The sequence below is a fragment of the Urocitellus parryii genome, chromosome 3, assembly GCF_045843805.1.
Source record: "Urocitellus parryii isolate mUroPar1 chromosome 3, mUroPar1.hap1, whole genome shotgun sequence".
In the NCBI taxonomy this organism is placed as follows: Eukaryota; Metazoa; Chordata; class Mammalia; order Rodentia; family Sciuridae; genus Urocitellus; species Urocitellus parryii.
In genome coordinates, this window is record NC_135533.1 from 169,430,779 (window position 1) to 169,456,390 (window position 25,612).

General features: G+C 44.1%; 1 protein-coding gene across 5 annotated transcripts in view; it reads left to right on the forward strand.

The window, feature by feature from the left end:
* The window catches only part of Colq (collagen like tail subunit of asymmetric acetylcholinesterase), a 61,485-nt gene that overhangs the window by 16,410 nt on the left and 19,463 nt on the right, over nt 1-25,612 (forward strand). For 2 of the 5 annotated variants that reach the window (XM_026402045.2, XM_026402048.2), the window contains exons 2-11: nt 8,808-8,920; nt 10,552-10,653; nt 12,742-12,786; nt 13,102-13,128; nt 14,786-14,857; nt 16,606-16,668; nt 17,130-17,156; nt 17,758-17,802; nt 17,985-18,020; nt 24,522-24,602. In XM_026402045.2, coding sequence (XP_026257830.1) covers nt 8,808-8,920; nt 10,552-10,653; nt 12,742-12,786; nt 13,102-13,128; nt 14,786-14,857; nt 16,606-16,668; nt 17,130-17,156; nt 17,758-17,802; nt 17,985-18,020; nt 24,522-24,602 — 611 coding nt within the window. Of the gene's footprint in view, nt 1-2,055; nt 2,138-8,576; nt 8,690-8,807; nt 8,921-10,551; nt 10,654-12,741; nt 12,787-13,101; nt 13,129-14,785; nt 14,858-16,605; nt 16,669-17,129; nt 17,157-17,757; nt 17,803-17,984; nt 18,021-24,521; nt 24,603-25,612 lie in introns of those variants that run through there. The other 3 variants (XM_026402049.2, XM_026402050.2, XM_026402047.2) reach the window with 3 other exon arrangements.

Here is a 25,612-nt window from a genome sequence, read left to right on the forward strand (position 1 = left end):
AAGATATTGTGTATGCAGAAAACTAAAAAATAAATAAATATTAAAAAATTCTCTCTCTCTCTCTTTAAAAAAAAAAAGAGGGATGGGGATGGAGCTCAGTGGTCAAGTACCCTTGGGTTTAATCTCTGGTGTGAAAAAAAAAAAGAGGTTCAAACACCTGCAGACTTGGACAGGAGCCCGGCCATCAGCTAGTCCAGTCGCCTTTGGTTTTACATCAGTGACACAGGTACTACTGAGTAGATTGGCTGTGTAAGGTGTCATAGAGTAAAGATATGAATGCTTTTGATGTGGAAAGTGCAAAACTTCCAACTCCAAAGGCTTGAAGTGAAATTTGAAATATGACCAGGAGGGATGTGACCCAGAGCAGGGGACACTGGGAAAATGTAATGCAGATGATATTTCTGCAGGTGTCCTGGCTCAGGACTGAGCACTCCCTGTCCTCCTTACTGCTTCTTGTGGTGTCTTAGATCCTGTTTCTGAGAAGAACACAGGCAAATTCCCCAGAGAAGGAACAGAGTCTGCCTTCTTCCCCCTCCATCTTTGTATCTATAAATCTTTCCTTACAAGGCTCATTCAGCTCATATGCCACCTCCTCCAGGAAGCCTCCTCTGATTTTTTCACTCATATCCCCTCACCCTCAACTGGTACTCATTTCTCCCTCCTGTAAATCCCTCCAGACATCCCCACTCCTGTTAACCACTTCTCTTTTTTACTCCATATAAATAGAATGAAAAATATAGTGGGCAAACTGTAGCCTACTGGCTAAATCCAGCCTGCCCCCTATTTTTATAAGTAAAGTTTTATTGGAACACAGTCTCACTCATTCCTTTATATATTGTCTATGGCTGCTTTTATGTATAATGGCTGCTTTTATGTATAAGTTGCAAAGGAGACCTTGTGACCCACAAAGCCTCAAACATTTACTCTCTGTCCCTTTATAACAAAAGTTTGCTGACTCTTGTTATAATTCATAGTCTTTACTGAGTGCGACAGTGCTGCCAGGTGCAGTGGCACACACCTGTAATCCCAGCAGCTCAGGAGGCTGAGGCAGGAGGATCATGAGTTCAAAGTCAGCCTCAGCAACTCTGTGAGGTCCTAAGCAACTCAGCAAGATCCTGCGTCTAAATAAAATATAGAACAGGCTGGGGATGGGGCTCAGTGGTTAAGTGCCCTGGATTCAATCCCTGGTACCAAAACCCAAAACAAACAAAGCAGTACTTATTGCAAAGTACTAGTAATCTTGTCTTTTATGACCTAGGATATCGTGTGTTTGTGCTCATGCTTTGGATGTGCCTGTAAAGCATCAGGTGGATTTCAGCATGTAGCCTGCACGTGCCATTTTATTATTTTAAGAGCAGGTTTCATCTAAAAAGATTTGAGGCTGGGGGTGTAGCTCAGCAGTAGAACACTTAGCATGCACAAGGCCCTTGGTTCAATCCCCAGCGCCAAAAATAAATAAATGAAATGAAATGGAAAGGCTTGCCCTCATGCTCTTTGGAGATAGAGAGGCTGAGAGAGAGTGTTTTGTTGTTGTTGTGATAATTAAGTTTGGCTTTGTCGGCAGCACGCTGGCACAGACATAGAGAGACCCCTTGGCCACCAAGGTCTTCCCTGAAACAGGAAGGCGGAGCCTCCTTGGACACTGTCCACTGGAGGTTGGCTGTGAGTCTTGCCAGAGGCAGTACTGATGGGGGCTTTTTTGGAGCCAAATGAAAAGCAGCCTGTTTGATGGATTGCACTTCATTTCCTCTCAGCCTGCGGGGGTGATCAGTGCCCTGGGCTCCCAACCTCACATCCCGTCCTCCCAGGGGCGGAGGCCAGTCTGTCTTCCCAGCCTGCCCCAGAGGAGCATTGCTGGGTGGCCAGGGCAGGGCTGCCTACCCATCCCTGGCCCCTGGACCCCTGGCATCTGGGGCAGAAGCAACATCAAAGCAGGGATTGGCCAGCTCCCACCCCAAATGCCAAGCAGGCCAGGCTCAGGGAGCACTTGGGGGCGTGACGAATCCCAGCCAGTCTCCAGCTCGCGTCCCCGGGCCAGTCTGCCTTGGGCCTTGCCCCACCATGACGCGCCCATCATTCAGCCTGGCTCATCTGCTCACCCTTTCGGGACTGTTGTGCTACTCGGCTTGCTGCCTGGGTGAGTCCTGTGTGCATGCGCCTGCTCCGATGGTTTGGGGGGAAAAAAAAAAAAAACAAGAAAAAAAACCTGGAGAGCAGACCTACCCTGGGATCTCTGAGAAGACTGCAACATTTTAAACTTCTCAGCCAGTGTTGGGATTGCAGGGTGAAGGGGGTTGGCAGAGGGGTGGGTGGGGACTCAACATAGGTGCCCATTTTTTGTGCTCTTCTTGTGACCTTGACTTCAGGGTAGCAGGCTGGTAGCTGCTGTTCCCTCGGCTTTGAGATGAAATTGTGTTCTGCAGTCCAGGGTCCCCTGGCATAAGGTGGCTGGGACGCTCTCCAGGCCAGCTAGTTTAGGTAACATGGCTTAGAAGCAGCAGCCACCAAAACACCAAATCATTTTCTTTGTAGGTTGCGTCCCCACCTGTCCCCTGGGCCCACTCTGGGTGCGAGTCATAAAGAGCAAAGTTCTACCCTGGTCTTTCAGAGAAGTCCCTACTTTTAGGAAGAGATTTGAGCTTTAAGGCTTGTGTGGTGTGTGCAGGGGCGGGGAGGGTGGGTGAAGGAAAGTTCTAGGGTTCAGCCTTTTGTGGAATAGGTACATCATGGGAAACTTTGGGCAGACTGTAGCCAGTTAGTCTGATAACTTGTTGGTTGCTGAGATGTCCAGACAACTATTGGGGCACCAGGTGATGCTGTGGAGGGTGTCACAGGTGCCCCCCACCATCTCTCAGTCATCCCCAGGCCTCCTTCTAACACCAGTCTTGGGAGGCAGGTTAAGGCCCCAAAGCAGGAGGGGGAGAAGGAAGCAAAATGTGCAGCAGTCCACCAACTGGACCAGCAGCGGCAGGATCTCAGCATGTGGCTGCACTCACCATGTTTCCCAACCTGCTGATGCAGGATGACTTCTCGGGTCGCTTCTTGCATTTGTTCTTTCTAGATATACATGGCAGTAGAGTGTATTCTATATACATGGAGTCTAACTTTATTCTAGTTAGGATCCCATTCTTGTGGTTGGATGTGATGTGGAGTTTCACTGGTCGTGTGTTCATATATGAACCCAGGAAAGTTACATCCCATTCGTTCCACTGTCTTTCCTATTCCCAATCCCCTCCCCTCCCTTCATTCCCCTTTGTCTAATCCCATGAGCTTCTATTCTATTCTTCCCCTTCACCCTTATTATGTGATAGCATCCACATATCAGAGAGAACATTCAGTCTTTGGTTTTTTGGAGATTGGCTTGTTTCACTTAGTGTGATAGTCTCCAGTTCCATCCAGTCACCAGCAAACTCATAAAGTCATTCTTCTTTATGGCTGAGTTATATTCCATTGTGCATCTGTAAAATTTTCTTTATTCATTCATCTATTGAGGGACACCTAGTTTGGTTCCATAGCTTAGCTATTGTGAATTGTGCTGCTATAAACATTGATGTGGCTGTGTCACTGTAGTATGCTGATTTTGAGTCCTTTGGATATGGACTGAGGACTAGGATAACTGAGTCAAATGGTGGTTCCATTCCAAGTTTTCTGAGGAATCTCCATACTGCTTTCCAGAGTGGTTGCACGAATTTGCAGTCCCCACCAGCAATGTTTAAGTGCATCCTTTCCCCCCACATCCTCGCCAATATTTATTGTTACTTGTATTCTTAATGATTGCCCTTGTGACTGGATTGTGTTTATTTTTAAAAAGGACCTTGGAGATGGGGTGGATCAAATCCCTTCTGGTACAGATCAGGAAACTGAGTCTCAGGTTGAGGACGGGACTTGCACCATATCACACATCCGCTTGTACCCAGATCACACTCTTTGACACAAGTCCCTACATTTCCAAGAGTAAGTTGGTGTGAGTCTCTTTCCAAGGATACCCCTCAGTTTCTCAAGATGAAACAGGAGACTGACTACTGAGTCCAAAGGGCAAAACTAGCATGAACCATGGGGGGGGGGAACCCCCAAACACTTGCCAAAAGCCTGCATTAGACAATTACCCATAATTTGTAAATGCAGTGGCCACGTGTGATGTGACTTTGGTGTCTTTAAGTGAGGTCAACAGTCCTGAAATTCTGTGACAGTTGGCTTTTTCAAGACAGCTGGCCGGGAGCTGAGCCCCGTGGGGCACTGGTTTTCCGCAGGCCCCTGGACATCCACACACAATTGTTTCCATCACAACAGAGGCTTCTGGGGCTTTTCCAGACATGATTCCAACAGAGACAGCAATAGTCCTGAGAGAGACCCACAGGCCACTCTCAGGACACCAAAATAGACATGTGAAGTCCTGGCTTAGCTGATGGGGAGGGTGGGAAGGGGGAGAGCTGCTCCCACACACGGCCACCTGATGGAAATATTCTGAGCTGGAATGAGCTGTAAATAAACTAGACTGGGCTAAAAACAAACAGCTCCAGGGAGTTGGGGGAGGGGCAGGGATCAATGGCCTTCACCTGCTGGAAATGAAGTGGGTCAAGGGGGAAAGAGGGAGGAGGGATTCGGGGCGGGGGGTTAGGGTGGAGTGGGGGTGCGGGCAAAGCAGATGCCTTTGCAAGAAAAGCAACTGATAATTTATGGTCCCTGAAGAGGTCTCCAGTTTCCAGGAAGAAATCAGAGAAGCAAAGTGACTGCCTTAAAATGATACAAGATGTTTCATCAATGGGAGCCACACAGGGTCCTGGGGGAAGAAAGGAAGGCACTGGAAGCCGTATATGGTCTGGAAAAAATAAATGAGTGCAAATTAGCTGAAGGGGAACTGCCAGGTTCTCAGGTGATCCTAGCCGGGAGAGATTTTTTGCAGAAAGCTGAAGCCTTACCCAGCCCTTAGCCATGTGCAGAGGCAAAAGAGAGACTGCCGAGAAACTGTACTGTTGGTATACATCTGCCACCTTCTCCGTGTGCCCCAGGTAGGGTGGCAACTGAAGCTGCCCACTCCTAGTTAGTTCACACTTTAGGAAAGAACTGGCATCAATGTCAAGGTCAAGAACAACCTTCTGCTGGTCACGGTGGCACATGCCCTCATGCCAGTGACTTGGGTGGCTGAGGCAGGAGTTTTGTGGGTTCAAAGCCAGCCTCAGCAAAGTAGCAAGGCCCTAAGCAACTCAGTGAGATGCTATCTCTAAATAAAACATAAAAAAGAGCTAGAGATGTGGCTCAGTGGTTAGGTGCCCCTGTGTTCAATCCCCAGGACCAAAAGAAAAAGAAGAACTTACCTCTCACCACTAGGGAAAAGCAGCCGGTGTCAGCTGGAGCAGACCCAATGCTCACAGCTTGCCACATGTCCCCTTTCAGCATGTGAACAAATTCCCAGAACACCAACCTCAGGCAGCACCATTCCATGACCTTGAGGGATCCGCATGAAAACAGGAGCACCCGAAAACCATAACCCAACACAGACAAAAGCATGGCTGTCATCCAGCCACGAAAATGAACGTTTCCCCATCCTTGCAAATATGAGTAACAGCTACTTTTCACCCTTTGCAGATTTAGTCTCCTCTTCTAGGTGAGAATTCAGGTGCCTGATCAGAGTAGCCCTTGCTTCCTGAAAGCATTCAATCCAAAGCAAAGCCAGACTTTTGCTTCTCATGGTCTCCCTCCAAATCACCTAGCAAAACCCCAAATCCTAGAATAAATTCTTTCTAACACTCTCTTATTGGGATGCCTCCAGGGTCCTCTGATTGTGTGTACATCCTGTTGCAAGGACTCTGACAGCCCAACTTGGTTGGACTAGTTATATTCTCAGTGGTCTCTGGAGAACATTGATACAATAGTCTCTAGGGGTTGTTAGGAGCTCCTTGCCTCCCTCTCAGTCCCTGACCTTCATTTTGACCCATAGGAGTCATGGTATAGAGTTTATGAGGAAGAATTCAGAAACCAGACCGCCTGGCTTCAAGTCTGGGCTCTGTCATTTTCTAGCTATAGGATGGGGCAAATTGCTTAGCTCATTGCTTTGGTTAACAGACCTGTAAAATGGGGTTGGAGATAATAATAGCAGTTAGTTCTCAGGGTTGTCTTGAGGATTAGGTAAATTTATACACACGAACTACACTGCCTTGTAGTGTTTGTCATTAATATTATTAGTTCAGATGGGCACGGTGATACACGCCTGTAATCCAAGTAGTTTGGGAGGCTGAGGCAGGAGGATCATTGGGAGGCTGAGACAGGAGGATCGTGAGTTCAAAGCCAGCCTCAGCAACTTAGAGAAGCTCTAAGCAACCCAGGGAGACTCTATCTAAAAATAAAGTATATTAAAAAGGAGTGGGGATGGGGGTGTGGCTTCGTAGTTAGATGCCCCTGGGATCAATCCCTGGTGTGTGTGTGTGTGTGTGTGTGTGTGTGTGTGTGTGTGTTATTAGTTCAGCAAACATTTGTGGAGCACCTACTGTCTACGAGGTACACTGTTAGAGACGGGTGATGAAAACTGACTCCTGTCCACCTGGAAAGTGCAGTTTAACCAAGAAGATATAATGAAACGGTTTCCTCTGGGAGGAAGAACTAACATGACCATAAACCCAGAGAAAAACATAGCAGGGTAGAAGGGCCACTCAACCTTGGCCTGGGAAGTGAAGAGAAGCTTCCTGGTGATAAGACTAAAAACTGAGTGAGAACTGCCTATGTAGTGGGAAACCTGAAAACGTTCTGCGATGTCGGAGATTCTGTTATGGGGTAAAGGTAAGGGTCCCATTATAAGACTAAAGCTGGGAACAAAGTCACGTATGGTGGCACACTCCTGTAATCCCAGCAACTCCAGAGGCTGAGGCAGGAGGATTGCAAGTTTGAGGTCAACCTGGGCCACTTACTGAGACCCCATCTCGAAATAAAAAATAAAAAGGGCTGGGGGTTTAGCTCAGTGATAGAGCTCCTCTGGTTTCAATTCCTGGTACAAAACAAATAAAAACCTCAAAAAAACTAGGAACTAAAAATTCATTCATTTTGGCAATTATGAATATTGTTTCTATTTACTTGTGTTTTGGTGAAAAAACGCCTACCTTTCTGTTGGTAAATAGCTAGGAGTGAAATTGTGGGGCCATAGCCTATGTGTATGCTTACCTTTAATAGAAAATACCAAGCAGTTTTCTGAAGAGGTTATACCAAAACTTACATTCCCCCCAGCCAATGGATGACAGTTCTGGCTGTTTTACATCCTTGTTTGTAGCACCTCTTCTTCCAGATAAGAATATGGCACATGCCTGTAATCCCAGTGTCTCAGGAGACTGAAGCAGGAGGATGGCAAGTTCAAAGCCAGCCTCAGCAACTTAGCAAGGCCCTGAGCAACTTAGTGAGACCCTGTCTCAAAATAAAAAATTTTTAAAAGGGGCTGGGGATGTGACTTGGTGGTTAAGCATCCCTGGGTTCAATATCCTGGTTCAAAAAAAAAAAAAAAAAAAAAAAAGGAATTAAAGTCCCCAGTCAGAGTAGCCCTTGCTTTCTGACATTATCCAATCCAGAGCAAAGCCAGACAGCCAGACTTTGCTTCCTGGTAGTCTCTTCCATTTTCATTTAGCTATTCTGGTGGGTGCTAGCAGTATCACCCCAAATGAACCTCACCATTGCCCACCATTACCCACTCATCAATCGATGAGTAGATTGTGATCTAACCACATGGAACTTCATTCAGCAGTAACAACTGAGAAAATCAGTCTGGATGGCTCTTGGGTTAAGCAAGAGAAGACAAACTGAAGAATTCATAATGTATGGTTCCATTTATATAGAATGTCTAAATGGGCAAGATGAATCCCTGGTGTTAGAATTCAGGATGGTGGTGGGTGAGGAATACAGATTGGAGTGTGAGGGGCTTCTGGTCCTGGAGAGTTCTATTTCTTGATCTGGGTGCTGGTTTCTAGAGTTGGTTCACTTCACAGAAATCTACTGGGCTGTAACTTGTGATCTGCATTCTTTTTGTAAAGCATGCTTCAACATTGAATGTGTGCTGAGATCGAATATTGGCAAGATCCCACCTGAAAATCAAGCTCTGCAGGTCCTCACGCTTGGGATTAGGACACCCAAGTATTGAGACACTATACTATGACTCTTTATGAAATGGGTGATCCTTGTATATAAGTGGAGTCTGAATTTTATTTTATTTTTATTAGGTCTTTATAGTTATATATAGAAGTTGGGTTCATCCTGAAGTCTGTATTTTAATCATGGGTCCAAGTACCTTGAAATCAATTAACCCTACCTCCAGCCCTTGCTGCCTTCCTGTCTGAATGATTTCCTCCTTAGTATCAAAGTTTTTAACAAACACTTCCTTCTCCCCAACTAATGGGGACACAACTCCTCAACTACCATCCGAACTTGGCATTCCTTGCCACGTCTACAAAATCTACAAGTTAATCTCAGTAGAAGGAGAAACTGTCCTCCACTGGCTGGTGGGAGTGTAAGTCAGTATAATCTCTTTGGAAAATCGCTTGCTATTTTCTATTAAAAGATGAACATAGACGTGAACTATAGCCCAGCAATTTCGCTCCTAGGTATTTACCAACCTGTGAAGAAGGATCTTACAATGGTCACCATTTTAATTCAGCAAAAGCAATACAAGGGCTTGTCAAGTAGCAGACAGGAGTTCTGCTCCCATCTCTAACAGGTTAGAAATTAGATTTGGAAGTCTGGGGTGGCCGCATGGGTCTCCCTTGGGTGTGCTGGGCATGGCAGAGAGCCTAGCTCGGAACTCACGCTAACGAGCAGCAGTTTTCTTCATACAGCCCTTCCTGGCCTGGATCAGAAGAAGCGTGGCAGCCACAAAGCATGCTGCCTGCTGACACCCCCTCCGCCCCCACTGTTCCCACCACCCTTCCTCAGAGGGGGCCGAAGTCCGGTAAGTACATGGGGCTTGGGAGAGCAGAGAATTCCAGGCTTCTGGATGCCCATTCTGCACCCCACCCACTCAACAGGGGCTGCCTGCAGACTCTGTCTATAGAGTCAACCCTTTATTCTCACTCTGAGTTTGAACCCTAAAATGGACACTTTGCAGTTTCTGGAATGTATTTGTCCTCCTGCTGTCTTAAATCAGCAATGTTGGAGAGGGTCTTTTCCCATGGGAGTTGAATTTGGCAAAATGTCCCAACTTTTTTTTTTTAATGAATTTCTGGGTTCTCATCAGCTATTCAGATATGGAATTTCCCTTTACCTTTTTCTTCTCCCCAAGCATTTACAAAAATCCCTGGGGGATGGGGGAATCTGGATAAAATGGGGGGGCAGGGTATAGAAGGGGAAATAGAAAGAGGTTGTATAACAGGTACCAAAACACACTTCCCGTGTTCTAGAGCACAGTAGGGACAGCCTACCACAATTTATGATATATTTCAAAATAACTAGAAGTGGAGAGCCCCCCAGAATTCCAACATGTAGAAATGATAAAGGTCTGAGGAGACCACAACGCTAATTACCCTGATTTGATCATGACACATTATAGACACGTATGGAATTATCATAGTGTATCATAAATATGTACAAACATGATGTGCCAATTAAAGGACAAGAAACGATAAATTCCCTTCCACAGCCCATGACTTATGTAGACCATGTTCATGGAGTGACACAGGAAAGAGCCTTTCGGTAGCCACACTGAGGGATGAGAGGGAACAGATTTGGGGAAGAAAGGAAAGGAGCAGGACTCAGGACTTAGAAGACATCCATCCAGAGCATTCTAGGGACTTGAGATACTCAGATCTTTCTGGAATCTCCTAGACCTATACTGTCCAAAATCATAGCCACTAGCGCTCTGAGCACTTTCAATGTTCACACTGAGATAGGCTGTTTATGTTAAACATAAACAGGAGTTTATGTATGCACTGAATAAAATATATACATGTGTTGGATGAACTGCTCTTTAAAGGCCTGTTGGGTATGTTTAGTCTATAATACAATTAAATTCTGAGGATTCTTGGTTGAAATAAATAAATAAACAGGAGCGTGAAGCCCTCATATGAGGAAAAAAAAGATTGTAAAATGCCTCATTAGTCACTTTTTATACTGAATATATGCTGGAGTGATAATATTTGGGGTCTGTTGGGTTAAATTAAACATATTGTAAAATTAACTTCACTTGTTTGTTTTTACCTTTTCAAAAGGAAAAAATGTGGCTACCAGAAAAAATGTTAAAGTACGATGTAGTTCTCATTATGTTTCTTTTGGATATTTCTTTTGCATTATATTTCTTTTAGACACTCCTATCCTAGACATGGGATAAGGTCCTGAAATGAGCTTCCTAACTCCATCCACAGTGGCCTTGCTAGCTCAGTAACCCATTCGTGCCGGGTGGGTCTCAAGAGCAGATGAGAGAACTGAAACTGGTGGCCCCAAAGGTCAACTTCTCAGAACACATACTGCTGTGTCAGGGAATTGCCAGTCTTGGACCTGACCCTGGAGTAGAGCTGTGTCCAGGGAGGTGACCCTTCCTCTGTCCCCCGAGTCCGACTTCTAACACTGTGTTGCTTTGCACTGAAGCTTCTCTCCCCAGACATGAAGAATCTCCTCCTGGAACTCGAGACCACACAGTCCCCATGCATGCAGGGCTCTCTCGGCTCCCCTGGACCCCCGGGCCCCCAGGTGGGTGTCTACCAGACTCCTCCCTCCTGCCTTCTGTACCAACCCAGGGGAGCCCCCTGGGTAGAGTTTCATGGTGTCTGCCCCTTTTAATGTGATGTGGAAAATTAGTTTTCTTTCTCTTCCTACTTGCCACTCCAGAGCCACCTGGGTGAATTCTCAGCTCCCAGCTGTGATTTCCTCATCTATGCCAGGGGGGGATAATAATCATAATAATTGCCCCTGCGAGAGGAAAATAAAATGAAAGGAAGGAAAATAAAGAAACAAACCAAAAGATGTTTTTTTAGTTGCTTCTGTCATACTGGATTTTGGGGGATCAAGAGAGATACTGCCCCTATGGATGTGGCTATGATTTAGTTAGCATTGGACAAACCCTTGATGATAATGGGCCTCATGTGACCATTGGCCCTATCTGTGGGCCCAGAGGTTCCTGCATTTAGTACAGAAAAGTGGGGGTAAGAGGAGCTTCCTTGGGCCCCTGGTATTGCTACCCAGAAGCCCACTTCTCCTCACCGAGGGTGGTGGGGAAAGTGAGGAACAGGCAAACTGCTAGAGAAAGAATTTTCTAGACAAACAAAAGATTACCCTCCAGAAACCCTCTTTCAGATTCCTGCTCCTCTGGCCTGCCTCAGAGAGGGGCTCCATCACAGAGAGACACCCAGCTCAGCCCCAGTGAGGTTCTCTTGGGTTCTCCATACTCTCTGAGCTGGGAAGCTTCAAAAATTCCTAAGGCTTATATTTTTTTTCCCCTTTGAGATTTTTATTTGACTGGTCCAGTGTGTGAACTGGGCTTTGGGATTTTTTTTTTTTTTTTTAAGATTCCCCAGGGGATTGGAATGTGCTGCTAGGTCTGGGAATCACTGGCTGAGGGGGCCAGGCTCTTGGTGGTTTTGACAAGTTTCAGAGAAATCCCATTTCTCTTTTCTTTCCTTTTCTGTTTTTTTGTTTTGTCTTGTTTTCTACCAGGGATGGAACCCAGGGGATGCTTAACCACTGAACCACATCCCAGCCCTTCTTATATTTTATTTAGAGGCAGGGTCTCATGCCTGGTGAGAAATCCTATTTCAAACAGTCTCTACTCGGTGCATGTTCACCTGCAGATCCTAGGGCTGTGGCGGGTGCCCGAGGGATTTTGATGGGTTTCCTGTAGTCCTGGGGAATTTAGAAAATAGTGACTGAGCACCCCACAGACATGTAAGCAGAAATCAGTTGCAATTTTGCTGTGGACGTGCAATGCATTGGGGGCAATGGGTTCTAGAGGCCCTGAGGTGGAATCACCTCACTCCTGTGGCTGACCATGGGGACAGAAATGTGAGTTTACTTGCTCGCATTCTTCCCATTTTAAAAAGGACACCTTTGCCAGGCACGGTGGCACAGACCCGTCATCCCTCCTAAACTCAGAAGACTGAGGCAGGAGGATTGCAAGTTTGAGGCCAGCCTCGGGAACTTAGTGATGCCCCTTGGCAACTTAGTGAGACCCAGTCTCAAAATAAAAATAATAAAAAAAAAGAGCTGGAGATGTGGCTCAGTGGTAAAGCACCTCTGAGTTCAATCCCCTATCCAAAAAAAAAAAAAAAAAGTGAAAGAGAATTTTGCTGCTCCAGGTGGGAAGGTTGATCTTGGTACCCACAGATCCACCACGGGGTATTCTAAATCAGCTGCTGCTGGGGACAAAACTTAACTTCCCTCTTGTCAGGGCCCCCCAGAAGCTTGATGTGAGTAGCTGAAAAGACATGAGAGATGGTAAAGGGTCGTGTTTTCAGCTACCAGGATTTCTGCCGATCTCTTTAGTTGTTCTCAATAAGCTCTCAAGAGTTTTCAGGCAATCAAAAGGCTCCAGGGTAAAAATCACAGTCACTGAGTGTGGATGGGTTAGCACTGCTGGAAACACAGTGCCAAGAAAGTTGAGGAGGAGGAGGAATAGAGAGGGGAAGGGGTTGCAGGGCAGAAGGGGGATCAAGGCTGCTTCTGTAGGAGCCCCTCCCCCTCCCTCCCCCTCCCCCTCCCTCCCCCTCCCCCTCCCCCTCCCTCCCCAGCAGCCCCGCCTTGGTTGGGTATATTCTTTCTTCATTCTTGTCTTTAATTGTATAGGGTCCACCTGGACTTCCTGGCAAGACAGGACCAAAGGGAGAAAAGGTATGAGCCACTCTTTTCTTCAACCCACCTCTCCTGGGTAATTCCAGCTTGATTTCTGGGGGGTGCCGCTGAGATTTTACCAGTTGAGACCATTCTGCCTAGAGTGTGTGAGGACGGGCCCTGATAATGGGCCCAGGGCACACTGGTGTATTCTGATTTGGCCCACTAGCCCCACAGGGATGCTGTGACCAGCCAAGTGACTGGTCAACAGGCTGAGCCACACTGCCACGACCAGTCATCCGCCCTAGTAGGCCTTCTGCTGCCAGAACCTCTCTCCCAGAGCTGCTTCTGTTGACCTGTCTTCTCCATCCACAGGGGGAGCTTGGCCGACCAGGAAGGAAGGTATGGACCCTGCTGTTTTGTGAGCACCATCCGGGCAACTGTGCTGCACATGCGTGTGAGTGTGTGTGCACTCCTGGGGCGGGGAAGCAGTGATACACTCCTGTGTGGCTACCAGGACCCAGGTGGACAGTGATGGTGTGGCCATCCTGATGATGACAAGTAGCCTTGCTCATTCTCCTTCCTGGTCCTCAGTCAGGAGCTGGAGCCTGCCAAAGCCAGGCATTCAGACTTCTTCCAGGAGTTGACAAGCCTGGCCAAATTGCCCTCAGGCTCAGGCTACCTTACCTATTTGATGAAACTGGAATAAAATGACCGAGCAGATAGAAACAAATGGCTTTTGCTCTTTGGCTCCAGAAAAATGGGAGTTACTTAAGGTCACAGTTACTTAAGGTCACAGTGCCTCTGTGTGAACCCAACGTGGTTTATCAAGACTCTCATGAGTGTCAAGGAGGAGCAAAGCAGCAGACTCTTTTGCTAGTTGTGATCAGTGGATACCGGCACTGAAACCCCAGGTCTTGTGAATGAAAAAAGGGTAAAATGTTGGCCAAGAAAGATGCCCAAGACTCGAAATAGAGATGACTCTATTCCTGGTGAAGTGTTTTATTCAAATGGTTTTGCTGTCAATAGAAGCCTTAACCAGATGTTTGCCAGGTACCGATGACAACGCCAGCCACAGCATAGTGGGCTGAGCAGGGTTCTGGAGTGGTCCCCTGCTAAGAGAGAACAAGGGCCATGTTGATTGATGATATCTGCCCCGGGTGTGGGAGGCAAGAGTAGGAATCAGTGCACATGGTAGCCTTTGGCTTCTCTGCACCCTTTAATCTCTAGCTAACTGTGAAATTAGCCAGTGGGTACAGAGGTCCAGATAGACCCCGAGCCCATTCTCCAATTGATTCTTGTAGTCCTTGGTTTAGGTTGGATTTCGTAGAAGCAGGCAGAAGTGAATAAATTATTAAGGGAGTTCTCACCAGAGGAGGTGTCTGGAGAGAGCGGGAGAAGCGGAACAAAGATATAGTATAAGGTGAAGTCCAGCCTTAGTAGCCTGATCCCTAGGAAAGCTTTGGAGCATGGATTGCCTGATGGTTGGTCCTGCCTTGAGGTAAGGGATCTGGACCATTGGCTGCAGAAAGAGCCAATGTAAATGACTGGACAGTTCCAATTGCCCAAGCACCAATTCCACAGTTGCAGGTTGCAGAGATGAATTGTTAGCGAGAAGTGTAGCCACGGGGGATGGGCACCCTGAACAGGTAAAAAGACCTTAAGACTTGGGTACCAACAGCATCTGCTGCTGCTCCCCATGCTAATGCTATCTCATCCCACAGCCCATCCTTGTGGAGAGAACCCACTGGAATGCAGGAGACATTAGGGTAGGTAGGTGGAGGTGACAGAGATTGGAAAGCAAAGACATTCAGACTTTCTTTCCCACTATCCTCCACTCCTTGGGTAAAATAAAATCCTGTTTGGTGATACTCTATGACATCAAGGATTTAACCTACACCTAAGTTCCAACATTTTAGGGCCTCGTCTTTAAAGGGCGAGGCTGAGAATCTGGGGGCCACGTTTGGAGGCCCCATTTTCATTCCTGGATCCCAGATATTCTTGGAAGGAAGGAAACACTTGCCCACTTTTTCCTGACTTTTGTTCTTGGTTCTTGAAGGGTAGACCTGGCCCCCCAGGTGTTCCTGGCATGCCTGGGCCTGTTGGCTGGCCTGGCCCTGAAGGACCCAGGGTAAGTGTCCTGTGCTGATGGGGCGCATGTGGTATCCAAACAAGAGCGGGGAGGGAAGATGGCAGCTGCCCTAGCATATGCTCAGTGAATCACGTCCTCAGGAGAGGAATAAGAGAGCCTGAGGACTGTCCACAGGTCCCCAAACATTTCCTCCTCCCCCTGGCCTGCAGACCTTGCTGCATGCAAAGGCTTTGTTCCTGTGGGAGGAGAAATGGGGGACTCTTCCCTTCTTCTACAGAGGCACGGTTTCTCCATTGTCTTTAAAAAAGTATGCTTTGGTTCTATGCTTTGGTTTCCCTGAGATGATCCAAAAGGGACTTGTGTCTGGGAAGCTCTTGCCGGTGGTGATGATCGAGCCGGGAATGACAGCTTGGGGAAAGGAGGGTTGAAGGAGTTGTCAACTGGGAAGAATGGAAATCTTCAATCGAGAGAGAGATTGCCAAACGTTGATGAAACCCCCTTGCTCAGAAAGGGTGGTGAATGCAAATACCCCTGCTTTGGCTTCTGTTCTTCTCACTACCAGTCATAAACTACACAGACAGGGTGGGAGGCTCTGGTTTAGAATTTTACCTGTAGGGGTAGATAGGTGAATGTCACCAACTGCTCTGATTCCCTCACTGACGATACTATAGGAGTAGAAAACTGTTTCTAGTCCTGGTAGGAAAAGTCCTAAGGACATTTCTTTTAAAAATCCACTGCCCAGGGCTGAGCTGCCCAACATGGTGGCCACTAACCACAGGTGGCTATTGAAATGTGACTAGTTCAACCAAAGAGCTGAAGGTTTCATTTTAATCCATCCAAATCTGAGTTTTAAAACCTTGACTCATGTTAGTCACTTGAAAACTTTCAGGTATGTTTGGAGCAACTTGAAGGTGTGGCTGCTTTTTCAACTATAAATTTTCTGAAATCTAAACACAGGTCAAGTGTTTTGAATGAGAATTTAGCTCCTGAATTGGGACATTCCTTAAATGCAAAATATCCAACAGACTTTAAGTATTAAGTATTTTATATTTGCTACATGTTGAAATGAGAAATTAAATAAAATATATTGGCAAAATTAATGTCACCTGTTTAGCTTTACTTTTACTTTACTTTCCAGGTGACTTCTAAAAACACTTAAAATTCAGCATGTGGCTCACCTCGTATTTCTAATGGTTAGTCCTAGTTTAGAGTTTTCTTAGCATGGAAGATGGTGGAAGTTCCAAATGCAGATTGTTCTGAGGGGCAAGAAAGCCCATCCATTATTCTTAAGCCCCTGCCTCCATAGTATACATCCAGAGGTTGATGTTCACTATACACAACTGAAAACCTAGAGTGAGAATCTATGAAGATGTCTCAAATGCCCTCCATATGCAAAGAGCAAATCAGACAAAGATTTTTTTGTGTGTGTGTTAACACTTTGTCTTCTGAATCTCCATGCCTTCATGCTTTCTCCCCTACCCTCTGACAACCTTTTCTAGGAAAAGATCAAGTATCACCATTTACAACAGCTTAGTGAGTATTTAGTTTGGAGATCTGCTCTACCTTGGGCATTTTCATTTTATATTTAATCTCAAACCAGAATGAAAGGTGGAGTATGGAACCTTGGGCCCCTAGGAGGGGGCAAGGGGTCATTTGGGGACCTCAGATTCACAATCCAACCCCCATGTTCCTGGTTCCATCCCAGTCTTGCCTATGATTCTCTTGGTTCTGTTTTTCTCTAAGAAATGTCACTGTGTGTCTCCTTTCCCCTCTTGTAATTCACACAGGGAGAAAAAGGTGACCTGGGCATGATGGGCTTGCCAGGGTCAAGAGGACCAATGGGCTCCAAGGTCAGTGTGTGGTCCAGATGGATCTCCCCAGATCATCTCACTAAGACTCTAGAGCAGCTGCTGTCCTCAGAGATGGGAAGGGCAGAGTCACCATCCTGGGCTGCAGAATGTCATAGATATTGGAGAGCCAGTGACGGGCGCTAGTCTTTACAGGCCCTTTGTGGGACATCGTGCCCTGAAATTCAGGGGCATAAGGATGCCATTCCTGCCATTCTCCTGGCCTGTTAAGGTCAAGCCTCTGGACAACAGAACAGATGAAAAGCTTTGTGCGATGAGGAAACCATGTTCTTCTGAGGCCTGGTCTAAGCACAATCTTCCGGGACATCTGTTGCAACCCCACTAAAACTTGCAATGTGATGTGGAGACCCCTCAACACTACATTGGGGGACTCTTTCCATTCTCCCACCACACCCACAGGCCCTACAGAGCTGATTTTAAATGCACTTTCTGCTTTCTTTTAGGGCTACCCAGGATCCAGAGGGGAAAAGGTCAGTACTTGTCTCTGATGGCATCCCAGAGCCTGGTCTGGGTTACAGGCTCCACAGTTGGTGGCGGACAGAGGACGGGCCCAGGCCTCTCATTAGTCACTAACTACAAAAGCCATTCCTAGCTGTTCCTCTGTCCTTTGTCAGTGGACTGAGGAAGAGGTGAGGGGTCTCCTGAGGCAGGATAAGGGGCCACTCCCAGTGGAGGTACACAGTATGCATGGGGATGCCGGAGGAAGGTGGCAGGTCTGTGTCCTCAGAGCAGACTTCTACCACCTGCCCTTCTCATCTGTCAAAACCAAAAAAAAAAAAAAAAAAGCCAGAAGGAACTTGAGAACAGACTTCCTTTTGGGATAAGAGAGGATCTAGGACCCAAGATTTTCTGTAAGTTGTGCTTCATTATTATGCATAAGTTTTTTTTTGGTCCAAACAGAAGGTGGTCACAAACCTTTCCTTTGCTGAGCAAACCACGTCACGTCTGTAAGCCTATGTCTTCGTTAAAATGAGGGGGTTGCCTTAGGGAGCTTTTCCGTGTGAAATGCTTCAATCCCCACCCACCCCCTTGATATGAACTCATTGCCTCTTTCCTGTGGTTTCCTCCTAGGGATCCAGAGGTGAAAGGGGTGACTTGGGTCCCAAAGGAGAAAAGGTAAGAACGTAGAAATGCTAAACTGCCATGCAAGTAGCAGCTCCCAGCTCACCCCACCTGGAGACTGGATGACGGATGGGACTGGCAGGCCTCCATCTTGAAAATGGGTGAACCAAGCTCATCCTCTGCCTTTTCAAGGGTTATTTCAGAGGTGGTCATGAACTTTGTTGTTCTGTTCACAGGGTTTCCCAGGATTTCCTGGAATGTTGGGGCAAAAAGTAAGTACCCCAAAATAGTGAAAATAGGTCTCAGTTAAAAAAAAAAGAAAAAAAAAAAAGGTCTCTCCACACACAACAAGAGAACCCCGCCCCTTTGTCCACCACGGAAAGCAAGTTTAACTGTGGAAGGTTCTGGTTTAGGGTGAAGAGCATGTTTCTTTACACAGGGAGGAGAGGATGGCAGGGTGGTCTGAGACTTCCCTCCAGGCAGCAGCAGAAAAACAGCTTCCACCAGGTGGAGAGAAGTCCTTCTTTGTTTTTCCCACTTCTTGGAAGACGATGATGATGTTCAAGGGCAGGAACTTTGGGACAAGGGATTCACATCTGAGGTGCAGTGGTCAAGGCCCCTCTCAGCCCGTAGGCTTCAGGGCAAAGTACAACCATTTTTTGGCTTCGTGTCTCTGCAGCCTAAACTCTTCTTCTGTCTTCTTCAAAGTGCACAGAATTATTGTAATTGAATGACAGTAAACATTTTTAATTGTTGATTTTTTTTTAATTTAAAGAGATTTTATTTAAATAGTGAAATATTTAGTGGGTATCTTGCTTGGAACAAGGCCTAATAAAAATGAAGTCAGGCTCAGGTAACTTAAAGAAAAATTAGTCAGCAAATAACAATAGAGTGGCATGCAGATAGAATGACATTTGTGAAGGTAGCAAATGACTGATAGATTTTTGAAAACTTTTGCTTAGGGTTAGGGTCTGGTTGCTAACCCTCGTTGCTAGGGAATGAAGAGACAAGGGACATACAAATGACCATTTAGAACTAACTCCTAAGCTGACAGTCATGCTGGAGCCTCATGTCATAAGGTATTGACATTGGAAACTGTTATTTTCTTCATTTTAATTTTTTAAATTTGTTATAATTAGTTATACATGATAGTAGAATGCATTTATGTACTTTGATATATCATACATAGATGGGCTATAACTTCTCATTTTTCTGAGTGTACATATTACAGAATCATATTGGTCATATAGTCACATTATACATACAGTAATAATGTCTGTTTCATTCTACTATCTTTCGTATCCCCACATCCCCTCCCCTCCCCTCATATCACTTCCCTCTACCTAAAGTAATGTTGTTCTTCCCTAGTGCCTCTCACCTTATCATGAATTAGCATCCACATATTAGAGAAAACATTCGGCCTTTGGTTTTGTGGGATTGGCTTATTTCACTTAGCATGATATTCTTCAACTTCAACCACTTACTGGCAAATTCCATAATTTTACTCTTCTTTAAATCTGAGTAATATTCCATTGAGTATATATATCACATTTTCTTTATCCATTCATCTATTGAGGGACACCTAGGTTGGTTCCATATCTAGCTATTGTGAATTGAGCTGCTATAAACATTGATGTGGCTGCACCACTGTAGTATGATGATTTTAAGTCCTTTGGGTATAAACCAAGGAGTGGGATAGCTGGGTCAAGTGGTGGTTCCATTCCAATTTTCTGAGGAATCTCCATACTGCTTTCCAGAGTGGTTGCACCAATTTACAGTCCCACCAGCAATGTATGAATGTACCTTTTTCCCCACATCCTCATCAACATTTATTGTTACCGGTATTCTTGGTGATTGCCATTCTGACTGCAGTGAGATGAAATCTTAGAGTAATTTTGATTTGCATTTCTCTAATTGCTAGAGATGTTAAACACTTTTTCATATTTGTTTATCAATTATATTTCTTTTTCTGTGAAGTGTCTATTCAGTTCCTTGACCCATTTACTGATTGGGTTATTTGATTTTTTTTGGTGTTAAGTTTTTTGAGTTCTTTATATATCCTAGAGATTAGTGCTTTATTGAAGTTGCATATGGTAAAGATTTTCTCCTCATGTTATTAATTGTTTCCTTTGCTGAGAAGAAGCTTTTTAATTTGAATCCATTCCATTTATTGATTCTTGATTTTACTTCTTGCACCTTAGGAGTGTCATTAAGGAAGTCAGATCCTAGGCCGAAGTGGTGAAGATTTTTTTTTAAATATTTTTTTAATTGTATTTGGACAAAATCTTTATTTATTTTTATGTGGTGCTGAGGATGGAACCCAGTGCCTCACCCGTGCGAGGTGGGTGCTCTACCGCTGAGCTACAGCTACAGCCCCGTGGTGAAGATTTGGGTCTATTTTTTCCTTCTATTAGGCGCAGGGTCTCTGTTCTAGTGCCTAAGTCTTTGATCCACTTTGAGTTGATTTTTGTGCAGGGTGAGATACAGGTTTAATTTCATTTTGCTACATATGGATTTTTAGTTTTGCCAGCATCATTTGATGAATAGGCTATCTTTTCTCCAGTGAATGTTTTTGGCACCCTTGTCTAGTATGAGATAACTATATTTATGTGGGCTTGTCTCTGTGTCCTCTATTCTGTAGCATTGGTCTACAAGTCTATTTTGGTGCCAGTACCATGCCATTTTTGTTACTATAGCTCTGTAGTACAGTTTAAGGTCTGGTATTGTGATGCCTGCAGCTTCACTTTTCTTGCTAAGGATTGCTTTAGCTATTCTGGGTCTCTTATTTTTCCAAATAAATTTCATGATTGCTTTTTCTATTTCTCTGAAAAATGTCATTGGGATTTTAATAGAATTTGCATTAAGTCTGTATAACACTTTTGGTAGTAAGTATGGCCATTTTGACATTATTAATTCTGCCTATCCAGGAGCATGGGAGATCTTTCCATCTTCTGAGGTTTTCTTCAATTTCTTTCTTTAGTGTTCTATAGTTTTCATTATAGAGGTCTTTCACCTCTTTCATTAGATTCCCAGGTTTTTTTTTTGTTGTTTTTTTTTTTTTTGAGGCTACTGTGAATGGAGTAGTTTTTTTAATTTCTCTTTTAGTGGATTCATCGCTAATATATAGGAATGTGTTTGATTTATGGGTGTTGATTTTATATCCTGCTACTTTGCTGATTCATTTATTAGTTCTAGAAGTTTTCTGGTGGAAGTTTTTGGATTTTCTAGCTATAGAATCATGTCATCAGCAAATAGTGATAGTTTGAGTTCTTTTTTTACCTATTTGTATCCCTTTAATTTCTTGTTTTGTGTAACTGCTCTGGCTAGAGTTTCAAGGATGATGTTGAATAGACATGGTGAAAGAGGACATCCTTGTCTTGTTCCAGTTTTTAGCGGGAATGCTGTTAATTTTTCTCCATTTAGAATGATGCTGGCCTTGGGTTTAGCATATATAGCTTTTACAATGTTGAGGTATGTTCCTACTATCCCTAGTTTTTCTAGTGTTTTGAGCATGAAGGTGTGCTGTATTTTGTCAGATCCTTTTTCTGCATCTATTTAGATGATCATATGATTCTTATTTTAAGTCTATTAATATGATGAATTATGTTTATGGATTTCCATATGTTGAACCAACCTTGCATCCCTGGGATGAATCCCACTTAGTCATGATGCACTATCTTTCAAATGTTTTTGTATGCAATTTTCCAGAATTTTATTGAGAATTTCTGCATCTATGTTCTTCAGGGATATTGGTCTGAAGTTTTCTTTCTTTGATGTGTCTTTGTCTGGTTTTGGTGTCAGGGTGATATTAGCCTCATAGAATGAGTTTGGAAGGGTTCCCTCGTTTTTCTATTTCATGGAATACTTTGAGGAGTATTGATGTTAATTCTTCTTTGAAAGCCTTGTAGAACTTGGCTAAGAGTCCATCTAGTCCTGGGCTTTTCTTGGTTGGTAGACTTTTGATGGCATTCTATTCTATTTCATTACTTGAAATTGATCTATTTAAATCGTGTACGACCACCTCATTCAGTTTGGGTAGGTCATATGTCTAGAAATTTGTCAATGTCTTTGGCATTTTCTATTTTATTAGAGTATAAATTTTCAAAATACTTTCTAATTATCTTCTATATTTCATATGTGTCCATTGTGATATTTCCTTCTTCATCTTGTATTTTCGTAATTTCAGTTTTCATTTTCTCTTCATTAGCATGACCAGGAGTTTATCTACTTTATTTATGTTTTCAAAGAACCAACTTTTTGTTTTTTTAACTGTTTCTTTTATTTCAATTTCATTTCTGATTTTAACTATTTCCTGTCTTCTACTGCTTTTGGTGTTGATTTGTTCTTCTTTTTCTAGGGCTTTGAGATGTAGGTATACATGACAGCGGGATGCACTTTGATTCATTGTACACAATCGTAGCACAACATTTCATTTCTGGTTGTACAAGATGTAGTGTTGCACCATATGTGCAGTCATACATGTACCTAGGATAATGATGTTCATCTCATTCCACCATCTTTCCTGTCCCCATTCTCCCTCCCCATCCCTCCCTCCCCTTTGCCCACAGTTTTTCCATTTGGAAACTGTTATTTTAACTTAAGTCTCAGAGTGCAAATGGACACTTAGTATTTTTAACATTTTAAAGTTTACCCTAAATATCATTTTCCATACCTAAATAATTTTTATCTGACAGTATTCAACCAGTAGAGCATGTTTCCATATTTTCAGTCATCATGCATTAATTTACTCTGATTGTATTGCCACCTGAATTTGTCAGAAACTCTGTTTCTGCTACCCTAAATGGGGTGTTGCATTTTTAAAATTGTAATTTTATAAGCAAATTAAAAGAAACATTAAAAAGGAAAATTTAAAATTTTATTTTAAAAGATTTAGGTTAGGTATTCATTCAGTGCAACAACGAACATCAAAGAGTCATAAATTACTGTAAAATTAAGCATGACAGCTTCTCCAGTCTCTGCGCCATTTACTAGACCTGGCGTTGAAAAGAATTGTCTTCCCTCCTTTGTGGTAGGCTGTTTTAAGACAGAGCTGATAAGGTAACCATAATTAAGTTTTAGGAGGGAAATTAGATCAAAAAATTACGGGCTGCTTTCAGTTGATAAAGAGAAGGGCCACACTGCCTTCTGACAATCTCTAAAAAAATTTATTTTGTTTATGTTGCTGTTTTCTCCTAGTTAAATAAAACCTCCCCTGTCCTTCTCTGGCCAGCTAAGGGAAATTGGCCCAAACATTTCATAACCATATAGAATCCATCCTGTCCCCTAACACACTCTGCAGAGAATGCTCAAGGATGCCACATGTAGGTGAGGATGCCTAGACTTCAAGAAAATTCTTGCTGATACAAGACATTGGTGTCTCAAGAAGGAACAAATTCTTTGTGTTGGTTGAATTGACAGATCATTCAGAGGCCTATTCTTGATCCTCATCATATTATATTATCCTCTTCTGGAATTTTCCATTGTGTTGTACCTCTCCTGACCACCAACTGCAAAGGAGCCTGGGTTTCTATTTTCTCTGAGTCCCTGGTTGCTAAGGAAACTCTCACGGTGGTGATGGCTACTTGATGGCTCATGGTAGGAGGGTAACTGGAGGTAGGAATGATGTGTCCTGTGAGTTCATGACCCCCAAAAATAGTGAAGTGGGACCAGGATCCTAGGAGAACATAGGGAAGAAGGAAAGAAACTAAGATGAAGGAAGAAATGGACCTCGCAAAAGATTGGCCTTATCCTATGAAATTCTGGGATCGGTGCATTTGGTTCTGATGGTTCAGTATACGTGATTTTCCATTAGAAATGTTGTGTACATTGTTTTCCAGGCCTTTTATAATAATTATGTTGAATATTTTACCATACATTGGAAACACTCTCCTTCCAAAAAAGAGTCTTCGTTTAAATCAAATGGAAGTGAGCATGAACTCAAAGCAATGAAGGGCGGGGAATTTAAAATTTTCGGTAAAGGCATCAGATGAGCAGAAACTTCCCAAACGTGATAGCTGACAAATGGTGTCCAATTAATCATTAAAAAAGCCCACAGGCTGGCCTTGGTGGTGCATGCCTACAATCCCAGCAGCTCAGGAGGCTGAGGCAGGAGGATCCCAAGTTCAAAGCCAGGCTCAGCAACTGAGGGAGGTCCTAAGCATCTCAGTGAGACTCTGTCTCTAAATAAAATGCAAAAAAAAAGGGCTGGGGATGGGGCTTAGTGGTCAAGTGCCCCTGAGTTCATTCCCTGGTAAGAAGGAAGAAAGGAAGGCCTACAGATTTGACTTTGTGGTTAAAAGCAAACATCACAAAGCACAATATAAAATTTTAACTAAAAGTGAAATCCTTTTCTCCAGGACAGTTTGTAGCATCAGGTGCACACGTGACTGGAATGCAGAAGTCTCCTACTTTGGCTATTCTGGATGTGGTTTTCACCCCCCACACACCCTCCCCCGTTCTTTTGGGTTTTTTTGGCCACCACAATGTCTTTGGGCCTATATCCATCTCTCCCAGAGATTAAGTAACCCATACAGGATTAGGATTAGCTTCTCAACCCACTCAGGGTTGGCTTCTTCCCATCTTATTCTTTGAAAGATGTGTCAACCTTTTACATAACCTCATCCCTCTCCCAGGCTCCCAGGGCAGCCCATCTGGAAAAGATTTGGAATGATCTAGATCTCACTTCATGGCCAGTCTAGATATGGACAGACCTGTCTAGATATGCCCACTTCACATGCCCCAATTTCTCTTTCACTTCTCTTTCTTCTTTCCAGGGTGAAATGGGTCCAAAGGGTGAACCTGGGTTAGCAGGACACCGAGGACCCACAGGAAGACCAGGGAAACGTGGCAAGCAGGTAAGGATCTCAGGGTTTGCCACCCCCCTAACTAAGGTCAGCACTTCCTGACCCCGACTGTGTGGAGAGGCAGGTGGGTCGTGTCAGAGCTAACCCATAGCCCCAGTCTCCAGTGCCCTCTGGGATGGTGGGCAGAAGCAGCACCATTTCCAGATACTTCTGACTTCTCAGGCTAGCCACAGGTCCAGGTAGACAGAATAGGCTGTGCCATGGTTGCTGTTCTCAAGACCAGAAGCAAGAACGGGTCTTCAGTTCATGGGAACAAGTCTATCTAGACCAAAGCAACTCAGAATGAAAGACAGGCTGATTTACCCAGAAAATCTGTAACAGCCCACGTATTTCCCCACCATTGAGAGGTCTTCTGGGTCTTAAGGATAGGTTGATTTTTCCCTACATGGCCCCCAATTTGTAAGCAATCCTTTTAACTGTGTTTGTAAGGGTTTAGCTCATTCTGAGCTTTCCTAGGTCAGCAAGCTCCTACATTAAGCCAGGTGATGTGACAGGAAAAGGAAAGAGTAGGGTACATTTTCGCTGGCCGGCTCTAGAGCTATACTGAGGTCCTCAGAAAAACTTCTGGACAGCACTCTTGAGAAGGGCGCACCATTACTTTTTAAATTTTCATTTTGTTGGCTCTTTTTAATTTCAAGGCGAATTATTTATTTATTTATTTATTTAGTGGTGCTGGGGATTGAACCCAGGACCTTGTATATGTGAGGCAAGCATTCTATTAACTGAGCTATATCCTCAGCCCTGGCTCTTTTTAATTTCAGAAAGACTTCTTAAATTCAGCTTTATTTAAATAATTTTATTTTTAAAATATATGAATGTATATACTTGCACGACTTGCTCTTTAAAGTCAAGGATTGTGAATATGTTCAAAGAAAACATCATTTTGAACATTATATATATATATATATATATATATATATATATATATATATTGCAGAATGATAAAATCATATCCATCACCTCAAATATTAATTGTTTCTTTGTAGAGATACATTTAGAAT